Source organism: Staurois parvus, unplaced genomic scaffold (genome assembly GCF_062004578.1).
Source record: "Staurois parvus isolate SC_StPar_1 unplaced genomic scaffold, SC_StPar_1.0 ptg000056l, whole genome shotgun sequence".
Classification (NCBI taxonomy): Eukaryota; Metazoa; Chordata; class Amphibia; order Anura; family Ranidae; genus Staurois; species Staurois parvus.
Window position 1 is genome coordinate 3,450,888 of NW_028317852.1, and position 21,338 is coordinate 3,472,225.

Below are 21,338 nucleotides of genomic sequence, written 5' to 3' on the forward strand. Positions count from 1 at the left end.
TCTTTGAGCACTGCCTACCCTGCACCAGACCTGTCACTGGACAACTCTGCCTGCCTGCCAACCTGTTCGCTCTGCTTAGTTGTACCCAAAGTAATAAAAAACATTAAAAAAAGGTTAATTGCCACTATATAGGACAGATGGTACTGATGAATTATAGAACTTGGAAAATATACGCATGGAAGTTAAATGCAAATGAAAGAAGAATGTGAGTGATTTACATACTGTTTTCACTGCTTTTTGTACTTCTGTAATATTGTACTTCTTTTGGAACATAATAACTCTCACTCTTCTCACCTCATTAACATATACAGACCAAAATGTAAACAAACTATAATTTTTATTCTGTGAAGCCCTGAAGCTGTGGATGTTTTTTTATCACAAAGCTTTCATACATGTTGTACTGAATGACAGACATTTACAGTTAGTACCCACTTATATTGATCAAAATTGCTGTGGTCACACATTAGGATTCCATTGGTATAAAAGACACAAAATGAAAACAAAATGCAAATCAACACAAAATAAATTATATTAAACACAACTAAAATATATTTGTTGTGTATCATTCTATTTCTATTGGCAATATGGTAAAATTCCAAGGAGCAAAGAACTCTAGACAAAACATTTTTTTTTTAATTTTAAGGCAGGGAAATTTTGGGCTCTTTGTCTAGTTTTTATTACTTACAAATGGAAGGGAGATGGAAATGGAAAGCACCTCCAGGAATGGATAACAAGGTTTTATTACTGCCTGTATCCCCGTTTGGGAAATTCACTACCACTTTCTGTCCCAGTGATCGTTACTACCAAGACAAAACTAAAAGCTTACATAGAAGTAAAGAGGAAATATTTTAACGGGGACATCAGTTCTGGGGACAACTGTCAGGTGGGATTTGTTCTTACTTTAGAGAGATTTTTTTCTTGCATCTTGTGGTCTTGACAAAAAGTGAGGGGAAATTTCCACAATGGGGCACAGGCAGCAATAAAAAGCTAATAGAGTTTCTAGAACCTCCCCTGCTTTATCCAAAGAATAAAATGGCTGAAATTCCACTCCATGTAAAATTGTAGAAGAAAACATTTTCAAAATTTGTAGTGGTATTAACAAATGAAAGTATTTTGGGATAATCCTACTTTTCTTACCATGGTGTATCTTTGGGTCTCTATAGGCCAGTGCTTCCTATATATTGGCTTATTGTGAGTTCTGTTCACTGTAGAAGTTTAGTCAACATTACTCATCACCAAATAGAAGATAAATAGGTATTTCCTGCTTTTTTTTTTATATGTCCACTAAATGGTAATCCTTCTCTATAAGGTTTTATGTTTTTGCAGTTTATACACACAATTCTGATTATACCTGTCATGGACATTTTTGGTTCAACTGGATTTACACAGCATTACATTACTTTTGTCTGATGTGCACATTTATAATTAAGAGGTGTAGACCTTAAAGTGATACTAAAAGGTTCTTTTTTTTGTAAAATAACAAACATGTCTAAACGTACCTGCTGTATGCAGTGGTTTTGCACAGAGCAGCCTGTGTCCTCCTTTTCTCGGGTCCCCTGCAGGCTCTCCTGGCTCCTCCTTTCTGTCGGGTGCCCCCATAGCAAGCAGCTTGGTATAGGGACACCCACTGCTCCATGTGTCAATTCACACACAGAGCCATGGCTTGGCCCCGCCCCTTCTCTATCCTCATTGGCTGACTGACTGCTTGCTCCTGCTTGCTGTCTCAGGCAATGAGGCAGAGACCCGGGACAGCCGAGGCTGACGTGCACATCGCTGGATCGAGATGAGGCTCAGGTAAGTATTGAGGGGACTGGGGCACTGCAGCACACAGAAAGTTTTTGACCTTCATGCATAGAATGCATGAAGGTAAAAACCTTGAGCCTTTACAACCGCTTTAAAATAGTTCACAGAAGCTCCCTTCAACCCCTCTCCTCCAGAAGAAAAAAATGCAAGAATTAAATTTAGTAATTTACAAACAAGTAGAGTTGTATAAAGAGAGCAACAAGGACAGTACATGACTGACACAAACTTCTCTGGCCATAATGTTAACCATTAGTAATGCCTTGTTAGTGCATATTTTAGCCACAAAATTCCCTTAAAAATTTTTCAAAGTGCCCTTAGGGCACTGTACAGAAATCAAATTCTCTTTATATTGGCCACTGTGTGGGATAAATCACCAATGTGGCCTAACCCTGATCCATAAAATAAAAGTGTTACTCTAATCCTAAATACAGATAAGCAGAATATTTAAAGCTGGCACAGTTAAAATTGTACTTGAAAAAGTTAAGTTTTGAAACCTTTGCTTTACTAACAGTTAATAGGTACAGATTAGTGATTAGAGATATTGAAGGCAAAGGATATAATTTTTCTTTTAATTTCTTATCTGAATGAACGATATTCTGTTAATGTGGTTGAGGTTAACTGTTAAGACAGGATTAATCATCATTATTGTAATGTGCATTTGCTAAGAAAAGTAGTATATGCATGAAAACCCCATTGGCTACCGAACATTTAATGTATACATAAATAAACTTGTGGATATGCAATATATTTTTACATTTAAATAAACTTTGCTTTGAATTATTCTTTCATTGATTTTATAAGCAATAGAGGAAACCTATTTAATACATCTGGGAATCCATTCAAATAACAAGCCTGGGTGAAATGTTTAAAGGCTTTTGAATGAAATTATTTGACTCATGGATAGCATCATAGAAAGCACTGACAAACTATTGTTTTAGAAATTCACATGAATGTTCAAGATAAAAATCTAACAGTATATGGCCAGCTTAAAGTGTTACTAAACCCACAACAGTAAAATGAGTCTGTATATGCAGTAAAGCATGCTTGGTATACTCTCTGTGGAACCTATGAGGTTAATCCTCTGCATTGTGTAAAAAGGCTGTTTGATCCTGACTTCTCTGATCATCCCCGTTTTTCAGTGTCTCTAAATATCTCCTGATAGAACAGAGGCTCTGGGGCACGCTGCACATGCTCAGTTTGCGGTGTATTGCTAGAGAGTTTTTTTTTATTGGGAGAGTGCTTGTGATCAGCACAGGGCTAATCAGCACTGTCCCGACAGAGAGTAGGGGTCCTGCATCCTCCTACAGGAGAATTAAAACTCCTCCTACAAGCTGTAACCAGTGCTCTGCTGGACACTGATATGAGTCACAAGACTGCTCTAACTGCTGATGAGAAAAGACATTTAGAAGTTTATATTTACTATAATAATTGAATTTCCATGTTCTGTGTACTGTGGGAGACCAGATATAGTGAATGCAGGGTCCTGGGTTTAGTAACACTTTAAGTTTCATTTTTGAAAGTAAACATTTGTTACAGAGAAGTTATCAGGCTACTCTACAGAAAACCTCACAATGTAGTGATACAGGCAGGTCTTTCCAGCCACGTTTGTCTTTTCTTGGAGTAGATCTGTTTTTAGAGATTTAGTCTGCAGTTCTATCTGTTTATATGATATGGTATTGCAACAGAATCATTAAATACATTTATTTTCCATGGGAAGCACCACATTTCTCTGACTAGACTCCAGTATTACAAATAATATATGGAACAGGTGGATGTGCTTGTTTACAGGGTATTGATGGAAGGTGGTCTTTTCCTTGTTATTATAGGGAGATCAACTGATTGACAGATGCCCTTTAAGAGTTCAGCTACTAGGATATTTAGCACACTTTATTGTGTTTTTATCTTCCTGTTTGAAAACGAATGTTGAGTCTATTGCCTTCCTGTTCTGCCTATGTAGAGTAATGGACAGTTACATTTTGACTTCCATGTGAATTGTGATTACTTTTCTGCTCCATCAGTGTTAGAGGTTAAGCAATGGTCTATTGTCACTTTTCTGCTTTCCACTGGGTCTTGGCAAACAACATTGCAACATTCCTTTCCTGTGTGGTTTTCATTGCAGTCCATTAGAACAGAAATTACAGCATTTATGGAGTCAGATTTACATCAGCATTTTTCTGTACTGTCTCCATGCTGTTCTGCATTCAACAATAGCTAGAAATAACATTTTACTTTAATATGCATATTTCAATACTATATCCATAGTTATTGTAAATGTTGCACATTACTAAGTAACACTAGTGGTGTGTCATTATACTTGATCAGACAGGAAATTATAGGGCTAATGTACTGATGACTGTAATCTCATGTTATTGAGCAACCTGACCACTTGTATGCAATCATCTTTTCCACATTGATTACAGTGTGTTGAAATAGAGGGGACTGACAATGTGAGTTTATAGTTTGCTAAATAGCATGACATTAAAAGAACAAATCCAGGAAACAAGTAAAAGACACCAATATTATACGGAAAACACTACAACTGTTCTGAAAAAAGGTTTAACAAAAAAAAAAGTTTAATCTGAGTTCTTTAATCCAGCCTTTCTCATCAAGGGTGCCCAGGCACCCTGGGGTGCCTTGAGGTTTCTTCAGGGGTGCCTTTGAAAAATGTCTAAAAATTGCCCAAAACATGAATACAAGCCAGCGGGTGAAACAAGCCTGCCTTTTAGTTACACAAAGCTACAGGTTTTCATTGTGCACCATTACGACCTTCTAGCCGCCAGTGTCCTGACAACCAATTACATCATTAGTTGATAAGGAGGATGTCAGCTGCCAGTACAGCATCCTAGTGTGACCCTCCCCTGCCCCTCTCCATCAGTGCTGGGGTCACATTAGCTCAGTAATGGATAGAAACCGAGGGGAGAAGAGGAACAATGGAATACTAGTCAGTACCATAGTGCTAAAGTGTATTTGCTTTGGAAGAATAAATCACCTCTAATGTTGGGTGTCCTACATGTGTGGATATTGCTGTGTTATATAAAACTATTAGAATAGTTTGTCACATTTTAGAATGGGGTGCCTCAAGACTGTCCATAATTTTAAAGGGTGCCTTGGGACTGTTTATACTTTTAAAGGGTGCCTTGACTGAAAAAAGGTTGAGAAACACTTCTCTAATCTAATGTAACCAGAATTCAGACAGGGTCAATGAGAGTGCATTTTCTTATATTCGATGCTTTGGATCTACCTTTTTAGCCTTCCTTTTCACCAGGTACATGCAAAGCTCCAAGGCATGATAGGTGGATGTGAAAACGTTTTTGGTATTGAAATTTGTTTTGATCAAGTCTTACACATGAAAGAGACAGCAAAGAGTGTGCAGTACATGTATGGGGAGTGCAGGATATAGTGTTCTGCGCTTAGAGAATCTCCCATTGTAGTTCTCCTAAACCACCACAAGATGTTGCCACTCGCTCGTGAGAATTGTATAGTCACTGCATTACCTCAGGTTGTTCGGCAAAATATATAGTAATATTGTTAGGAAGTGAATTAGTTGTGGCTGAAATGCATCACCTTTCTGATCTAAGACCTGCCTGCTGGGAATGATGTAGCCAGGAAGTCATTATACACCTCTTAGGAATGATATGGGCAGGAAGCCAATATACATTTGCTCCCCGTCCCACAGAGAGAAGTTCATAAATGCCTTTGAATGAATCCCCGGATATGTCATAACCTACTGTTAGAGTGCAAGTCTCACTACTATAGACTCCTCTTTCTATGTGTTAATAAAGATGTTTGTAAAGTATAGTGCTGCCATTACCTTAAATGGCTGTTTCTACATATGACTTTGTGCAGTAAAGCCTATGTGATGCATTAAAAAAGCCCCATGTGGACCCTTATTCTTTACCATGGAGACTACTCTTGGGTATGATTGCTGGGAATCTCACCACAGCCAACACAACGAAGGAAGCAGAACGGGCTTGGCATTGTGAACTTTACTTCGGCAATGCCAGGCTAGGCTACTCCCTGGGTTCCTTAAGGAGTGTTGTTGTCCTTGTGTTCCACGTTGTCTACAGAGGAAATCTCAGGGGTTCCTATATTGCCTTAAATAGAGTAAAGAGTGAAATGATTACTGCTTTATGCGAGCCACTACACAACAGGTATGTTTGGGAATATTTCTTCTCCAACACAAGCTGAGATTCTCCAAATTATTTTCAAAATGAACTGGGGTAGAATAGTACAATAAAGCAATGCAAGGATAAAATATTAAAATACTGAGCAGATAGATTGTGCTCAATGTAAGCATCTCAAGGCTTAAGTTTTATTATTGACCAAAATGTACCTTTAAAATATATTGTGTAGTATACCGTTTAGATTAACCAGCAATCAGTGTAACAAATTGCTTTTGAAACGGATTCCAGAAACTGGTCATGACTTGAAATTTGTATAGTGCTTCCCCTCTTTGCTCCTATCAGTCAAACTGGGAAAAGGGTAAGTTATTATATGCAGCTGACAAGGGTTTGCTTAGAGAAAAGCATTGGTTCACAATAAAGCTAGCTTTGTACAGATGTCAAAAGGTCTGCTAAGTATCCTCCTAAATGCAGGATCTAAAATGGTGCATTCTACAACCCTACTCCATAAACTTCTGTGGGAGCTTCGTCATGCCATACAGAGCCTCCAAAACTCAAGAGTTGAGTAGTGTTCTGTATCTAGAGTCCATGTGAATTTAGTCTAAACATTACCTGTGGTTATTTCTTAATTTGCAAAACCTAGCAGTGTTTGGGATGGAAAATAGTTTGGATGACTGTTATGATGGAAAATGCTTTGGATCACCATTTGTCTAATAAAATCCCTGGAATGCCAATTTTATATTGTAACAAATTAATAATAATCTATTCAGACACATAAAAATATACCCTAAAGAAACTAAATAAAAAATATAGCTTTTGTAATTCTTCCAGTGGTAACACATAAATGTACTGAATGTACATGAATATATAAGTGCAGAATACTGAAACAGATTGTACTTTTTAGCTGTAGGGATCAATGTAGCGGAACGATCTGGAGTCAGAGATATTGTACAACAAATTATGTATCTGCTTGCTTCTTCGAGCTTCTAGCAAAAGTCTTCTAGATCTTTCTTTAGCCGCATCTTGCTCAACCCGTTTTTGTATTCTCTTCTGCTTTAACCACCTGCAAAAAAAAAAAAAAAGGATTACAGTCAATTGCAAAGCACATTATACTTATGTAATGGTAATCTTTTTATGTAGGTCAAGGAGAGTAGTATATCTTTACAATCTAATATTATGAAGATCACAATTTGTTTTATTTTTATTGGTCTCTTCTACTGATGTGTTAGACCCATTGGTGTTGATTTACTAAAACTGGAGAGTGCAAAATCTGGTGCAGCTCTGCATAGAATTACAGTTTTTTTTTTGTAAAAGCTTAAGTTAGAAGCAGATTGGCTACCATGCACAGCTGCACCATATTTTTAGCAAATTATCCCCATGTGCCCCTTCCTAATACTAAAAAATCCTGACTCAAACAATAACTTTGCAATTTGTGGGTAAAGAAATGCATGAAAAATAACATTTCTTGATGTCCAATCAGAGTACTTGCTCTTTTCTCCACATTGGGCTGCAGAAATGTTAGCTCAAAGTGGAATGGCTGCTTCAAAGTTAGGAAAAAATCTAAAACACAACTAATCAACTGGATCTAGTATGTGCGTTATGCTGAGAACAATTGCAACAATGTGCATACATAACATCAGGAAAGAGACATGGATGGATGGGTGAATTTGCTTTAAGCTTTTTAAATGAATTAAATCATGTTTTCTGTTTGTGGTGCTCAGATACAGTTAAGTTATGCTTTAATGAACAACTGAAGAAACCTAAATTTTCTATATTAAAACTCTCTAAAGATAAAGTACACTTTGGTAAGACAGAAACAATATTACCACCTCATTTGTAATGAAACATTATCGCTTTTAAACTGAACATATCAGACCTCACATATAATTTGGTACTTACTGTGCAAAAGCTCCGTCCCTTTCCTTTCTTTCTTCCAGGAAAGCATCTGTCTCCTGTTTTCTCAGTTCCTCCATCTTCTTTTCCTTCAGTTGCTCTCTCTGTTTCCTCTTCAGCCAAACAGTAAAAGCTTCATTTGGCACTTCTTTCTCTTTATCCTTTAAAGCCAAGACATAAAATTAAGATATTTTACAATTGGTTGCAGTCACCCTCTGACTGCATATACTAGAATAGTGGTGTCCTCAACTTAAAAAGGACCCAAGGGCCACATTTGTATCCACAGGTCAAGTGAAAGGTCATATCTAAATCCTCCATTTTTTGGTGCGGTGCAGTGCCATTGATTCTGAATGGCACCTCAACATATTTTTCCCAATACACATACTACAATACACAGTAACATATTACCGTACATTGTGGTGTGTTGTGTTTCTAAATATAATGCATGCACCTGTTTTTTGCATTAAGAAACCAATGCATTTTGAACTACATTAAAACAATGGATGTTAACATTTAGATATGGGGCTGGGTTACATTCTTGCGCTCTGTTTTAGTGTGATGCAGTGCCTATCATTTTGATTGGCACCCCAACACAACTTTCTAGTGCACCTATTATGTATTGTGGTGTGCTTCTGAAAATGCTGAATGCATATTTTGCCCATTGTGGTGCTCAAATGAAAGAACGGTCTTAACATAACTCGTTAGCATGAAACATGCAATGCTGGCAGACGGGGCTGATATGAATAGACCCTTAATGGACCCTAGGGTCCAAAGGGCCTATGCTGGGATGCATCAGTAACTAGAATGAGGACTTAAATGTCACACTGACCTAAGAGTGGTTGATCAGTAGACCCTATCCATGAGTAATGTAGGGGAAGCAAGGAATCTGACAATTCAGGGAGCGTCAGATCCTACTATCTGTCATTGTTCATGCTAAAACTGACAGTGCTTGAGCCATATGCCGATAGAATGAATGAAAATGTTTTCATCCTGTAGTTCTGACAAATCCGAGGAGACTCTCCTGATGTTGTCAGACCGCAGGATGAAAAACCTTTTGTGCTATCGGCAGGTGGCTCCTGCTGACAGCTTCTTTACTTTCAGTGTTTCCCTGAAGCCGGGTACACAGGCACTGAAAGTAGGCTGGTAAAGCAAGAACTGGCTGACTTTTGGTATGTGTGTACCTTTTTCTGTACAACAGCAGCTGGTCTAATGACCGTCTTCTGTTGAACAGTCATGCTGGAAAACCAGGATTTGATCAGCGCTTGCTTAAGAAATGCAGGTTGCTGTGGCAACTACCAAACACATGATTTAGCTCTGAAGACCTTCCATTTGCACACAAGTCTGAAGTGAGTACCTCCAGAGTAGTCTACAATTGAAGAGACTCAGGAATTTAAATATGTATTTGATAGTGACCAGGGCTCACTGGTATGCTTGAGATTGATACGGAGTGAAGAGGCTGACAGCAAAATCAAGGCTTGTAAGTAAAGGGAAGCTAAAAAAAAATAGTAAATGTTATCTAATAATTTGATGTATTAAAAAATTAGAAAAAAAACCGGTAACAGGGTCTCTTTACAGAAAATATTGTAATAATGACTAAAATACTGTATATGCTCCCAGTCTGCAGCAGCTGAACTAAGATTAGGAAAATGAACAGGTGACGGATTTATTTATCAAAATTGACTACATAATCGTAGTAACATTTAGATAACTAGTATTTCTCTATGGTTTCCATAAAACGACTAATAAATTGGATTCCTCACAGATGTGCTGCTTTTTTCCAGCTCCTTCGCCTGCAGGATCCTTTTTTCTTGCATTAGCTGTTCATTCTTCTTATGTAACCAACCTTTAAATGCCATCTCATTTTCTCTCCGTTTCTGCTCATCTTCCTCCTTTTTTCGATCTTCTTCCTTTTTTTGCAGAACATGTTGAATAACAACACTGGTTTTATTTATTTCAATTATACCTTGTTCTTTTTCACTTTGTAGATGAGTAAAAAATATAAATAAAATACAAAATTAATAGACAGCATGGATGTGTTGCTTTTTAGGGTCAATTTATATGGCTGCTTGTGGACAAGAAGCCTGTGCAAATCAATGACATGCTAATACTGTAATTTACATGTAATAGTATCCAGGGACAGATGAATGGGTCTATATGCAGACTGTCTAGGTCCTGTTTGCACATCTCTCCCTAACAGCAGATAATCACTCAATGTGCGAAACCTCTCAGCCTGTCACTGATTTGTACCAGCTAAGCAGCTAAAGCTGAACATAAGTGCCTGACTGTACCTGAAGCAGAAATACACTGGCCTGGGCAGTGCATGGCCATGAATGGAGGTGTGAATGAGCCTTTAAGTTAAACTCCAATAAAAAATTTTTTCTCTAGTTTTGAATAAAGTGAGGAAGGTTTGATCTGCTTGTTGAGCAAAAATATGCCAGGACAGGACATTAGGGAAACCTTCCCAAGTAGAGACAACAACATAAACCTGAGAAAGGTTCTAATCTAATAGTTAACAAAACCAAACCTGCTAAACAATGTTGTGGCACTAGTTCCACTTTGTTTGGTCAATGGAAATATGGTCAGCTAATGTTAGATTGAAACATTATTTTATATTTTTGGACATTTTGTGATCTTTGCAGACAATAAATAATTTGACCAGGTTAGATTTTTGCAGCTAGTCTTTACTGTTCTCCCAAGATAAAGTCACTGCAAAGGTGTCTGAACTGTACATGAACATCCACGCTTAGTGGATATATAGATGCATCAATTGTTCTAAATATAGGGTTTTTCAATCATTATCTTGTATATCTGTAGTTCATTAAAGTAAAATTGTAAAGGCAGAATTTTTTTTTTCATAACAAACATGTCATGACTTACCTGCTTTGTACAATGGGTTTGCACAGAGCAGTGCCAATCCTCCTCTTCTCAGGTCCCCCACCAGTACTCCTGGACCCTCCCTTCTGCCAAGTGTCCCCACAGAAAGCAGCTTGCTATAGGGGCACCTGAGTAGGCTCACTCCCGAGCTGCTGCTCTGTGTGTCCATTCACACACAGGTGTGGCTTGGCCCTGCCCTCGCTGTCTCCTCATTGGCACCCGCTGCTGTATCAGCCAATGAGGAGGGAGAGACCCAGGACAGTCAATGCTCTTGTGCACATTGCTGGATCAAGATGGGGCTCAGGTAAGTATAGGGGGGCTCCTGCACACAGAAGGTTTTTTTTACCTTCTTGCATAGAATACATGAAGGTAAAAAACCAAGAGACTTTGCAACTACTTTAATATTATGTACTCTTCTATCCAGCCAGCAGGTGTAACTCTAATCTACTTTTTTTTTTTACACAATTAGTAGTAGTAGTATTATGTACTAGCTCTGCAGCAAAAAGCCTGTAGTTTATGAAACTCAAATAGTCATCAAATCTTGTAGACTTCACCTCTGCAACATCTCCAAGACACTCCCGTTCTTAACCTCAGAAACTACTAAACAACTTATTCACTCCCTGGTTATCTCTCGCCTTGACTATTGTAACTCCCTCCTCATTGGCCTGCCTCATCGCAGGCTATCCCCTCTTCTGTCTATCATGAATGCTGCTGCCAGACTCATCCACCTAACTAACAGTTCTGTATCAGCCACCCCTCTCTGCCAATCCCTCCACTGGCTTTCCATTGCCCAACGGATAAAATTCAAAAAACAATAACATATAAAGCCATTTATAACTCTGCCCCAAATTACATCTCCAATCTTGTCTCCAAACATCACCCAAACCATACTCTCTGCTCCTCGCATGACCTCCTGCTCTCTAGCTCGTCTCCTCCTCCCAAGCTCGTCTCCAGGACTTCTCCAGAGCTTCCCCCATCCTCTGGAACTCTCTACCCCAATTTATCAGACTATCGCCTACTCTGCTCACTTTTAGGCGATCTCTGAAAACCTCTCTCTTCAGGGAAGCCTATCCTGTCCTCAGCTAAAAATGGAATCTTCTACTCTTCCCACCAGTCCAACCCCCACAGTTACTACCTTATGTACCACTAGCCCCTCCCTCCTAGATTGTAAGCTCCAAGGAGCAGGGCCCTCCTATCCCTCTTGTATTGAACTGTATTATTGCCATATTGTCTCTTGTTATATTGTAAGGCACTGAGCAAACTGTTGGTGCTATATAAATTTTATATAACAATAATAATAGTCATTAGATAAGCGATCTTTTAACTAAATGGAGCTGCAAAGCAGCTGCTGTACCACTTGTTACTTGTTTTAATAATTTCAAATGTAATTAAAATAAAAATGTAGTGGGAATGGGAGAAGTCACATTGTTTCAAGAGTGATATGATTTGTCCCTTATGGAACAGTAAGAGTATATTGATATACTAAAAGGGAGGTGTGGAAAGCCTATGACCTCTGAGCTGTGCTGCATGCAGAGATTAAGCCAAGAAGTTATAAAGAAGTCTAGGTCCTGTTGCTCAACCTGCACAACAACTGGGAAACCTAATGAAAAAGGCACAAGGAACATAGTTTTGCACGTATGCAGGCATACAGTATTTGTAACCTGTGCCTTTAGTTCTGCTGGAAAATTTTTACCTCTCTCTTAAGTTTCTCTTGCCTCTCTTGCATCCTCTTCTGTAGCTCCTTTTGCTCTGGGGAAAGGCTGAATGTTGTGTTTCTGGTCGATAAACTTGCAGATTGGACTCTGCGTGACGGCTTTACTTTGTGTACAGATTTCAATGAATGAGTAGCAGAGCTAGGCCTGATTTTGGGTTCACCGGGAGGTTGAGGGACAAGATTATTTAAATTACCAACTTTGGAAGCTTTCTTGTGATCTAAATCGTCTCCATTATGCAACACACCAAATCTATTTGACTGCATTGATGGCGATGGAGATTTTGACAGCTCCTTATAGTTACTGATAGGTGGTAGAGAACACTGGTTCTCGATGTCCTTTAAACTGACCAGTTCAAACTTTCCATCTTTCTCAACCAAAACTTTCCCATCTTTTGCTTCTTCCTCAATGTTTTCATTTTCTTCAGTATTCAACTCTTTTTTAGCTGGAATATCATTAAGATGTAATTGTGTTATGCCATCTGCTATATCGTCTTCAGTGATACTTTCAGTTCTATCACTGTCTGGAAACTCTAGTGGTGGAACTTCCAGATCAACCAAATTGTCCTTAAATTTGAGCTTCCTCTGGCGATTTTCATCAATGGTTTCCATTTCTAATTTCTTATTTGCTTCTTCTATCTTTTCTGCAATATATCGTTTTGCCTCTTCATCTTCGGGATCAACCTCTTCACCCTCAGACACAGTATCCAGTATGAGTTTAGCATTCATTTTATGGTCAAGTTGAGCAATGTTATTATCATTACTTTGTATACTGTCACCTTTATTCTCTTGTTTTACTGATTGTATTGTGTTAACATTTTGTTCAGTGAGATGTTCATTGTCATCTTCATTCTGAAACAGAAGAATGTGGCATGTATTTAAAAGTTATTATAACAAATTTTAAAAAGAAAATGGTCCATCGAAAAAAAGAATATTTAAAGGGTATGTCAGGGCAAAAAAAAAAAAACATATGCAGTACATCTCTGCAATACATGCACATTGTCAAAGTTTTATCACTTAAAGAGCCTACAAGTACAGAAGAGCACCTGTTGATCTGGCAAAAATGCACTCCTAATGCAGGCCATAGATGGGTCGAAAATCGGCCGATTTTTCGGCCGAAAATAAAATCGGCCGATTTTCGGATCGTTAGTGGGCTATTTGTTCGGCCGTTTTTCGGTATTTTGGCCATTTTTTTTTATACTGTTCAAGTTGGAAAAAAAAATCGGCCTATTTTCGCGGCAATGATGGGCAAATCGGCCGATTTTTTACCGATAAAAAATCTGTGCATGAGCAGTGACCTGCAAGAGGAAGACAAAAAGAGGAGGAGGAGGAGGAGGAGGAGGAGGAGGAAGATGAAGAAGAAGAAGATGAAGAAGCAGAAAAAAAAATCTGCCGTTTTTCTCCCCGTCCATGGCCTGCATAAGTCTTTCTATGGGCTGGCAGCATTTTTGTGGGATTGGGTGGTGCTGGACCTGCCCAGTTTTTTTTTTGTTTAACCATTCAAACCCTGCCATTCAATTATCCTTTACAATATAGACACTTATATTCTCTAGTCCAAAATAAGAACTGGGAGGGCTAATTATACTCCTTGAGATAACATAGGAAGTGTGCAGAGGACAAAGGACAGTTCTCTGAATTTCTTGTATGATTAAAAGGCATTTTTTGCACTTACTGAATAGCTAAAACACTTTCAATAATTTATTTAACAGACTAAAAAGAAGACTATAAGTTAATTTATAGGGTTTACATACAGTATACATTAAAGGTGTTTCTAGTCATAATATACTGTATGTTTTATTCACCAAGACTGACCTGGTTGTTATAGACAATGCTCTGCTTTTGCTTCACAAATCTGGTTCTGTTCGTCAGAAATTAGTATTAACAGCAGAAGTCAACCACACCCATCTATGACCTCATGCAGTGGATTAGTTACAGGTGTCCAGGTCTACTTAAAGTAAAACTAAACCCTACTATTATTTTCATCTTAGCCACTGTTTAATCTGCAACTGCCATGGTGCTGCACATGTGATCACTTATGATACCAGCCATTTGAGGATTTGACCGTTTGGTTGAGAGCACAAGCAAATGTGACAGCATTCGCAGCATGCCGAGAATGTAACTATTTTTTTTTTTAATGGGTTTAGTTCCACTTTAAAACAGACCTTCACCTTAAATGTCATGTCATGTTTCCCTGCTGCCTTCTCCCTCCCACTCTTACAATTGGGCATGATTTTATTCTTTTAATTAATCTCATGTATTTGTGCTGAAGAGCAGTACTTCCATTTCTTTGCCTAGGCGAGAATAATGTTTTTTTCTCTCCCTGCCCTCCCCCTGCATGGGTGCAGATGTGCTGCAGTGCTTCACGTCTCTAGTGAGCCCTGTGGATACACTGATATGCCGACAATCTCTGCCAGGACCTGAAGCGTGGGAAGAGCTCTTTGGTGCATCTGTGCATATGCCATCATGGTGGCACCAGAGCCAGTAGAGCGGTACTGAGGTTCTGCTTAAATTACAGACTCATGTTTTAAAGAAGAACTCTGTGAAGTGTAAAGTAAAAGCACTGTCATATAAGGCTCACTATTTCAAAGTAAACATGTGCTGGAAGTAGCAGTGTGAGCTTGAGGGTAACGTGTATTTGCACTTTTGCTGTCAAATTTAAGAAAATCCCACTTTATCTCTGTTATGTTTTCCCATTCATACACATCTTTTAGATGTTTCTTTGGAGAAAGTGTCATTACTGACTGCAAGCATTTCTGAACAAATCCATTGTGAGTCTGTCCCAAAGAAAGGCTGAAGACAGGCTGAGCTTCCTCTCATTAACATACAAAGGAAACTCTAAATCTTTAGACCTTCCTTAGGACAAACAGGGGTTGATTTATTAAAGCACCTTGTCGACAAATGGTCGCAGTTCCTTGCATGACCATCTACTTTTAGACGAAGAAAATCACTCGGTCAACAAAAAGACACAATTCGGATTTTACTAATGGTCACAAGACTTAGCGACCGTCTTAGAACCAGGTGAACAGCAAAGTAAAATCTTTTTAATGACATGATCTCAAGCAATTTATACTTCCTATACATATGTTGAACATTTTAAAGAAGACCTGCTTTAAAATAATTTTAAATTTGTCTGTATAAAGTGATACATTTTAAAAAAATTCAAACAGGCATTGACTTCACCTAGTTCAAACGTCTAGTAGTGACATGACGGAGCATGCCCAGACCAGGAAAACTAAAGAGTGCCTTCACTGTTGTTGTTTTTTTTGCAGATCTATAGTAAATACCTTTGTTGGCAAGCCTGGAAATGTCACTTAAAAGAGTGTTTTTATGAAAGCGAGATTATTAAACAGGCTAACATTTATACAATGACCTGTGAAAGCAGCACAAGAAATCAAGTATAACACAGTGACACAAATTAATATACAATTAAATAAATGTGCTATAGCAAATAAATATAAATATCAATAAAATTAAATCAGTAAAAGTCCAATTTATCAAACGCATAAGTCCACCAAGAAAAAATAAAAAAAATGTGATTGAATAAAAAGTCCTTCGGATCCACTAAAGTCACCATGTGAACAAATAAGATTACTTGAATATGTGCATAAATCACTCAAGTGTCAAGCCTCCCCAATTCAGTAGCACTCACCAGATATCGTGGCCCATCTAAACTTGATAGGCAATCACGTTTATGGTGAGTGTCAGACATTGTGAAGGTCCTCAATCACTTAGCCTTTTGGAAATTAAAGGCTGATTAGACGGCAGGACATCCTCTAAAATATATACTCCATCACAAGGGAAAGAAATAAAAGAGAGCTCACAGCTCCTGACAAGCACCCAATCAGTGAGAATTGGCCAAATTTGTTCCCAGCTGTACAAATGTGAAAGTTAAGTTGTGATCCCTTTTAGACTGTGAGCGCTTATGAGCAGGGCCCTTCTGACCCTGTTGTAAAATGCTGTGCAAGATGTAGAACCATAAATGCTGTGGGTTTTTTTGTTTTTCTTTTACACAAGTCAATTAATGTAACTAATTGTGCTGCTGCTGTCAAACTAAATGTAGAATACTAAACTATTTATGTATTTGATAGATCAATTATCAATACATTCCACTTGAGAAAAAGAAAAGGTTAAACAGCCATACAGATAACAGTGTACACAAAATACATTTTATTCTGTACACATGCAACCTATTAAATAAAAAATAACCCCTCCTTTCAAAAAGAAAAAAAATACCCCTTTAACAGATCCAAAGCTGAATTTCAGCTTTTCATTGACTTCAGCTGGTGGATAGGTAGTCTTTCATATATCAACCTGGGCCTTTGTTTTTTAATTCACCAGTTGCAATCGGAAGTCAAATGGTTTTCATAATAAATGTATTGCACACAAAAGGAAATCTATTTGCATGTGTGGGGGCCATGATCGCACATAAAAATTAGTTATCACACACAAATGGTCTCAGGACCGGCTCTGGGACCAGAAATGCATCTTCTCAGTTCTGGAAGTATGTTTGCATGCACCCAGAGACCAAAAATGTCAGTTCCTTGGCCAAAAGTAAACACACACAGCAGCTGGAGGCAGGTGACACTTACCAAACTCAAAAATGCAAACAGAGGTGTCAATTGTATTGTGCAAAGTGTATTTATTTGGGTCCACCCTTTCTTACAGTCATGGCTGAAGAGTAGGAGGCACTGCTGCAACTGGCTATGTTTGCAAGAGCCTTCAGCAAAGTAGATAGGAGGACTGCCAACTGCCTTCAGTAGCCATGGCTTTTTTTGCACCATGTGTATACTTGGAAGACATGCAGGACTCCGATGTCTATTACTGGTTTTGCTTAGGGAAGAGGCAATTATACATATCTATGAGCTCATCCCTACCCTCAGGGAGCTCATATTCATACATATCAGTAGCAACTAACCATCCAGCATGTCTTTGGAGTGTGGGTTAGAAACAGGCACAGGGAGAACATGCAAACTCCAGGCATGGGGTGCCATGGTTGGGGTTTGAAACGATGACCCTATTGTTGCTAGGCAGAAGGGCTAATCACTAAGCAGCCCTTAAAGCTAATTAGAATATATAGTAGTACCATGATTCAAGAATTAAGATATATAATTATAAGTAGATATTATAAAAAAATTCAAATCAGACATTAAAAATTATTTGTCATATAACAGAGATGTAACTGTTGGCTTTCCCCCAAATATCACTAACACAACCTTATCTGAGCATACAGTCCTGCAGGCCAGGAAAGAAGGGTAGAAGAGCACCCTCAAAATTAGTTCAGGTACCTATATCGTGCTATCAATTTACACAGTGCTTTACATATAGATTGTAAGCTCCAGGAGCCCTCCTACCCCTCTTGTATTGAACTGTATTGTTGCTGTATTGTTTCCCGTTATATTGTAAAGCACTGAGCAAACTGTTGGCGCTATATAAATCCTGTATAATAATAATAATATATTGTACATTCACATCAGGCCCTGCCTTCAAGGAGATTTTAATCTAAAGTCCCGAACTCACATTCATATACTAGGTACAATTTAGACCAGAGCCAAAACAGCTTGAAGTGTGGGAGGAAACCTACACAGACACAACATGCAAACTCAATGCATTTAGTGCCATGGTTGGAATTTGAACCAGCAACCCTAGTGCTACTAGGCAGAAATGCTAACCACTACACCACAGTGCTGACCATACTGTAGAGTACATTATTCAAGAATTAAGATGTATAAGTAGATAAGAAAATTTGAATCGGACATTAAAATTTATTTTTCATATAAACAGAGATATAAATAATTTTTAGAAATATATTTAACCCTAGATAGTACGCATTACTCTAAAATTCATTAAAAAAATGCATTTGTTTGCAGAACATGTAAAAAACACTACAAAAGAAGAGAGTTAATAATAGAATTAACATCAAGAGATACCAAGCAACATGACACAACTGTCAATTGTTTCTTTACACACACACACACACACACACACACACACACACACACACACACACACACACACACACACACACACACAGAAATGGGATCATGGCTTAATCCTGTGCTCCTACTCCCTCTAGGGACAGTTTAGCCTTGCCTATTATGTAAAACGTGACTATGCCAATTCGACATTTACTAAAAGTAATTTTCCAAATTCTGGATCAACTGTGGGTGTATAACGTTTTTTTTTTTAAATGGTTGAACTGGATGGACTTTTGTTTTTTTTCAGCCAGACTATGTAACTATATATATCACTTCCTTTCTACAGGATATACAGTGAAGCTGGTCAATAAAAGAACAAGAAGGTTAATGTATGTTTTCCACAGGTTTCAGACCGCTTCTAGAGTAGCTTTCCCTGTTACAGGGCAGATTAGGAAATTGTAACTGGAATATAGGTAAAACACAGAGTTTTCTTTCTTCCACATTTAATACATAACATATATGTTCTTGTTTCAGGAACATTTGGATCCTATGTTTGAGCATGTAATGATGGAAAACAAATGTTTACAGATCATGGCTGTACCTGTGATGCTGCCTGCTGTTTCTCTTCCTCATTTATTAACCAGTCAAGGTCTTTCTCAAAGTCATCTTCATATTCTGGCCCTCCTTCGGAATCTGATTCTTCCTTCTCGCTCATCTTTTCTGAGATGCTGTGCTTTTCTCCTATTAACACATTAATGTAAAACTGCTTTTGCACGTATTGTATATCAGATATTGCATCAGTGAAATAATTCTGCAATTATAATTGATATAACCAAGTGAATACTTGTTTATGTGTTGTAATGTGTTTATAAAAAAAATGTACATAGAAATATTCCCAGTGAAAGTGCATGTACATACATTTTGTGTGATTTGGGCAAAAAATGAATGGTAATCTGCCCTTTTCAGTGCTGGTTGAAAGTTTTCCAATGATTTAAAATAGAAAATACTATATTTGGCCACTAGGTGGTGTTAAGTATTTTAGGAATTTCCTTCTAGTGGCCAAATGCAGTCTATTTGAACATACATACATACATATAAATGTCTTTAATTCTTCATAATTTATAAGCCTCAACTATAATACTGGATATAAACATTTTAGTTGTATCATATGTTCCTTTACACCCACAGATACCTGTGATGACTATTACAAGAATATGTTTTAGATTTACCTAAGAATAAATGATAGCAATTACCTCATAGAGAACCATTTTAGTAAAAGGGCAATAACAACATTTACCCCTGGCTCCTCAGGATTGGAGCAAACCAAGAGACTCACCATTAATTGGACTTTTACTGCGAGACTATAAAATAGGTCCCAGGTACTCTAGGAAGCCACAGGACTCATTTTGTTAAAAAGGAGAGAGTTTAATATTTTGGGATGTTAGAAAAAACATACAATATAAAGTTTATTCATGGCTCCATGGTTAACTGAGATTTCACGCTAAATAATAAATCATAACCACCGCTCATTCAATGCAGGCTTGTACAGTGGAATCCAAGATCTCTGCATAGACACACAGGCCCTGATTTACTATTGTGCCTAGGCGCATTTTCATGGGCGACCGTCTACTTTTTACTAGCGACCGTCTACTTTTACCCCGCTAAGAGATTTACTAAAGAGAAGCGTCAACAAGTAGACGCCAAATCGAATTTACTAACAAGACACAGACCAGGAATCAGACTCAAAAAGCAGACTTGCTAAGAAGCACATCTAACACCATGAAAAATCACTGCAGAGACATGTTCACATTGAAATTTGCTTTGCTGAATATCAGGACTTCACTTTAAACAATACCTGCTATTTCCAAAAAATTTCAAATGTGTTAAAAAGGTTTTTTTTAAGCAAATTGACACAATGAAGAACTAGACGCTTGTGCAGCGCATTTGGCCGATATAAATGCACATGTGCAGAACACATTTTAGATGTCCTCTGTGGGCATTTGCTTTTTAGACGCTGTTCAATAGTAAATCTCTGTGTGGAATCCACTGACAGCCGACACTCGGTCGCGTCTACTGTGTTTAACAAACAGCACTAGGCATATCTTTATGTATTCTAATTAGATTTCCTTAGTTCTAGTGATTCTATTTTTGTTTCTTATCCTTTATAATTATTCTGTAATGATTTCACTTATTTCGAAGGTCTATATTTATTTTGACAACTGAATGTAAAAATAAAGGTCTGCAATAAAAAAAAATATAAAACAGCGTGGGGTCCCCCCTCTCATCCATACCAAGCCCTTCAGGTCTGGTATGGATATTAAGGGGTAACTCCACGCCGAAATTTAAAAAAAAAAAAAAAAAAAAACAAAACAGCGTGGAGCCCCCCCAAAATCCATACCAGACCCTTATCAGAGCATGCAGCCCGGCAGGTCAGGAAAGGGGGGGGGGGGGGGAGGATGAGCGAGCACCCCCCCCTCCTGAACCATACCAGGTCACATGACCTCAACATGGGGGGGTGCTTTGGGGCATGGGGGCTCGCCCCCCCAAAGCACCTTGTCCCCATGTTGATGGGGACAAGGGCCTCTTCCCCACAACCCTGGCCGGTGGTTGTGGGGGTCTGTGGGCAGGGGGCTTATCAGAATCTGGAAGCCTCCTTTAACAAGGGGGCCCCAAGATCTCACCCCTCCTTACGTGAATGAGTATGCGGTACATGGTACCGCTACTAATTCACAAAAAAAGCAAAAGTGTAGTGTAAAAAAAACACAGTACAGGGTCTTTGACAAGTCCTTTAATAAAACAATGTCCCTTGAAGTAGATCCAACGTCAATCACGGCGACCAGAAAAAAGAAAAAAAAACATTCCACTCTCGACGAGGCTCACCAGCCTTATGCAGCCAGTCTCGCTGACATTTCTTATATAGGTAAGGGGCAGGGCCATCATCCGAGTGACCCCGCCCCATGTGACATTGTTGATGTCACATGGGGTGGGATCACATGCTTGATGTCCCCGGCTGGCCCCGCC

The 21,338-nt window shown here is 38.4% G+C and overlaps 1 protein-coding gene across 3 annotated transcripts in view; it reads right to left on the minus strand.

Annotated features, from left to right (window-relative positions):
• Nucleotides 1–320: 320 nt before the first annotated feature.
• The window catches only part of CCDC181 (coiled-coil domain containing 181), a 46,280-nt gene continuing 25,262 nt past the window's right edge, over nucleotides 321–21,338 (minus strand). For 2 of the 3 annotated variants that reach the window (XM_089668299.1, XM_089668294.1), the window contains 5 exons: nucleotides 18,919–19,058; nucleotides 12,385–13,254; nucleotides 9,578–9,724; nucleotides 7,824–7,978; nucleotides 321–6,987 (listed from right to left, as the gene is read on the minus strand). In XM_089668299.1, the coding sequence (XP_089524425.1) occupies nucleotides 6,825–6,987; nucleotides 7,824–7,978; nucleotides 9,578–9,724; nucleotides 12,385–13,254; nucleotides 18,919–19,032 (1,449 nt within the window). In that variant the 5' untranslated portion in view covers nucleotides 19,033–19,058 and the 3' untranslated portion in view covers nucleotides 321–6,824. The remainder of the gene's footprint in view (nucleotides 6,988–7,823; nucleotides 7,979–9,577; nucleotides 9,725–12,384; nucleotides 13,255–18,918; nucleotides 19,059–21,338) is intronic. The other variant, XM_089668298.1, reaches the window with a different exon arrangement.